The sequence below is a fragment of the Curcuma longa genome, unplaced genomic scaffold (assembly GCF_044706935.1).
Source record: "Curcuma longa cultivar G26 ecotype Majalengka, Jawa Barat unplaced genomic scaffold, ITB_CL_G26_1.1 contig_25441, whole genome shotgun sequence".
In the NCBI taxonomy this organism is placed as follows: Eukaryota; Viridiplantae; Streptophyta; class Magnoliopsida; order Zingiberales; family Zingiberaceae; genus Curcuma; species Curcuma longa.
Window position 1 is genome coordinate 9487 of NW_027432766.1, and position 2891 is coordinate 12377.

Sequence of the window (2891 nt, forward strand, 5' to 3'; positions counted from 1 at the left end):
TATCAACAGAACACAAATATGATTAGAAACTCCCTGTTGTTTCAAACCAAGGAGTTCACGACTGAAACTTATGCCACAAAAACTCATTATCATATTGGGCGTTCTCTTGTGTTGAACATGGGACACACCTATGTGTATAGGAACTTAGAAAGTATTGTAGTAGAAGGCAAAACTTGTGCTAAGATGGTTAACTAGGAATAAATGGGCCACACCAAATTTCTTAACTATTTAAAATTATTTTAGATATTATCATAAGTGAGGGATTATCTTGCTTCTGCTTCTGAGAATTTCATCCTCTATAATAGGATGAATCTTCAAAGTATACAGATGGATGGGTTTTTATTAATTTTACTATGATTAAACCTTCGTATTGTTCATAGTATAGTTTCAGAAGTTTATTGGGTTCCTGTGTTCATTTAAGAGTGGGTTTCTATACTGCAGGTGTAAAAAGAACATGAACATTCTTGGGCAGTCACTTGTGCCCAAGTTCCCACAGGTTGAAGTTTTGACTCTTTGACAAAATTATGTTCCAGAACTTGAGGGCAATGCAGTTGAGACAGTTACAAATTACTGCCACAATTTGAAGGAATTAGACCTCAGCAAAAGCCTAAGGCTGACTGACAGGTCTTTGTATGTGCTAGGACATGGTTATCAGTGGATGTTCTGCTTTCTGCGACTCTGCCCTTGCATATCTTGCTAATGCTGTAGAAAACTATAAAACTGAATCTCTGTGGATGTGTGAGAGCTGCAACTGACAAAGCATTGAAGGTATGTAAATTTCCTTGTATTTTGTAATAATAAAATGATGTCATAAACGTTGCAATTCTTGTGGCAAATGCCTGTCAAGGCTATATTGTATCATTGCAGCCAACTGCAATCTTTGAATTTGGATTGGTGCGAAAGTGTGAGTGAGGAGTAATAAGCAGTTTAGCAGCTGGATGCCCTGATCTAAGGGATTTGGATTTGTCTTCTTGTGTGCTCGTGCTAGTACATTCTTATCCTCAGTTTCCTAAATATTGAAAATATACATCATCAAGGGGACCATGGTATCATATTGGAGTTCCATTTTCTGCTAGCTTTTGGTTGAAAGATAATATCTGTTTTTGCAGGATCAGCAGTCCTAACCAATCTTTGTTCTGTCAGTGCAGATAAGTGTGATTGCCCTAGCAAATTGTTGCCTGAGATATCTGGACTTATTATTGTCAGAACATCACCGACAAATCTAGCAATAGCAGACTTGGTATCAGCAAAAGCAGCAGCAGTAGTGATGATGGACTAATAATCAGTCAGTGGATAATCAGCCCAAACCACTGATTTGAACCTCAACATCAGTCAGTGCACAGCCTGTACCAGCCCCTGCAGTTCAAGCTGTGTGACTAGTTGCCACTGCCCACCTGCCTGAGGAATTAGCTCATAAACAGTGGTTGTCTGGGCCTCAATTCTGTGCATTGTGCTTGTGCTGTTTGTGCTCACCAGGTTGGACTAACTGTTTTAGCTGCCATGCTTACTGAATAGATTGAAAAACCAGCTAGGTAACTTTGTGTTTGAAGACATGTAGAATTGGGCAACTCTTGAATTTGTTGTTGTGTTAGTAAATACTTGGGCATATATATTTGATGCCAAGTGTCTGTACAGTACGAGTTTCTCTACTATAATTTCGAATGTGCTAAATTTAAGCTTTGAAGTTGAGCATTACTGATTGCTCAAGCACAAATTCAACCGTGTATTGTAGACCATTCTTTATTATTCAAAAAAGTTGCCAATGCTTTCTCATCAAATAAAAATTACACTAGACAGCCTAGCTGAAATTTATCGAACCAGTTGGGAAGGTAACACAATTCGAATAGATTTTAGTATGCACTGTACATGAACCTATAGATCAAGGGGAAGCTCTAGAACGATTACCAGGGGAAACTTTAGAACCATTACAACCAGAGGCTGAATACAAACAAACTATTAACAACACCCGCTGGTAGAAGCATCTTCTTGAGGGGGTTTTTGCTTGAAGATGTTGGTCTTTTTCACACTGGATGAACCCTCAGCGCAGAGGCTGGGTGTTTCCAAGATCTGCACAGATATGGGGAAGCCAATTAGAGCGGCACTGGTGAATGAGGAATCTAATGCAGGTTAATTTTGCAATATCAAACTTTGTTGAGAAGGGGAGAAATGAGAATGAATCTTGCAAAGGAGATCAATCTTTTCATGTACAAGCTTGGAATTATTTTGCACCTTTAACACAAGCTCCTCAAAGCATTGCTCCACATTAACACGAGTTTTTGCACTACATTCAAGGAACAAACATCCATATTCCCTAGCAAAGTTAATTCCTTCTTTCTTAGTCACAACTCTCTCATTTTCCTACAATAAGAAATGCACGTTGTAACAAACAGTATTATTTTGTAGAAACTTTAATGAATAAAAATAATTAAAAATTTGCCGCATTACCTTATCAACCTTGTTACCAACAAGCATTTTAATGCAATCTTGATTAGTCGAATAAAGGTCTATTTCCTTGGTCCATATATCTGAAAGATTTGTGAACGTGTCCCTTCTTGTCACGTCATAAACTGTCATTTGAAAGTGTGATAACTTGTCAAACTTAACATCTTAACATAAAGAAAACCTAATTTGTAACAACATAATCATATGAGACACTAGATAGCTTATTATACTGATGCAACCATATTGTTCATCTCCTAAATAAGTCTCTTGGGCTAAATAAGACCAATTTAAGCAAATTGAAAAGATGAACGCCTATAAGGGATAAAACAAAGAAAAGAATGAAATAAAGATTGCTTCATTTTTTTACTGACAAAATACCATGTCAACCCTCATCAAGCCAGAATTTTCCACTTTTTTCCCGTAACAAAGGTGGTTGCATCTCTCATGTT

The 2891-nt window shown here is 37.4% G+C and overlaps 1 protein-coding gene and 1 pseudogene across 1 annotated transcript; one reads left to right on the plus strand and one right to left on the minus strand.

Annotated features, from left to right (window-relative positions):
* Positions 1 to 441: 441 nt before the first annotated feature.
* On the plus strand, positions 442 to 1515 carry LOC141818596 (F-box protein SKP2A-like; annotated as a pseudogene).
* A 199-nt stretch (positions 1516 to 1714) lies between these two features.
* On the minus strand, positions 1715 to 2562 carry LOC141818597 (ras-related protein RABC1-like). The gene is made up of 3 exons (XM_074706059.1): positions 2446 to 2562; positions 2230 to 2358; positions 1715 to 2067 (listed from the first exon to the last, which is right to left on the minus strand). Exons 1-3 carry the CDS (start codon positions 2470 to 2472, stop codon positions 1957 to 1959), a joined length of 267 nt encoding a protein of 88 aa, XP_074562160.1. The 5' UTR covers positions 2473 to 2562; the 3' UTR covers positions 1715 to 1956.
* Positions 2563 to 2891: the final 329 nt, after the last annotated feature.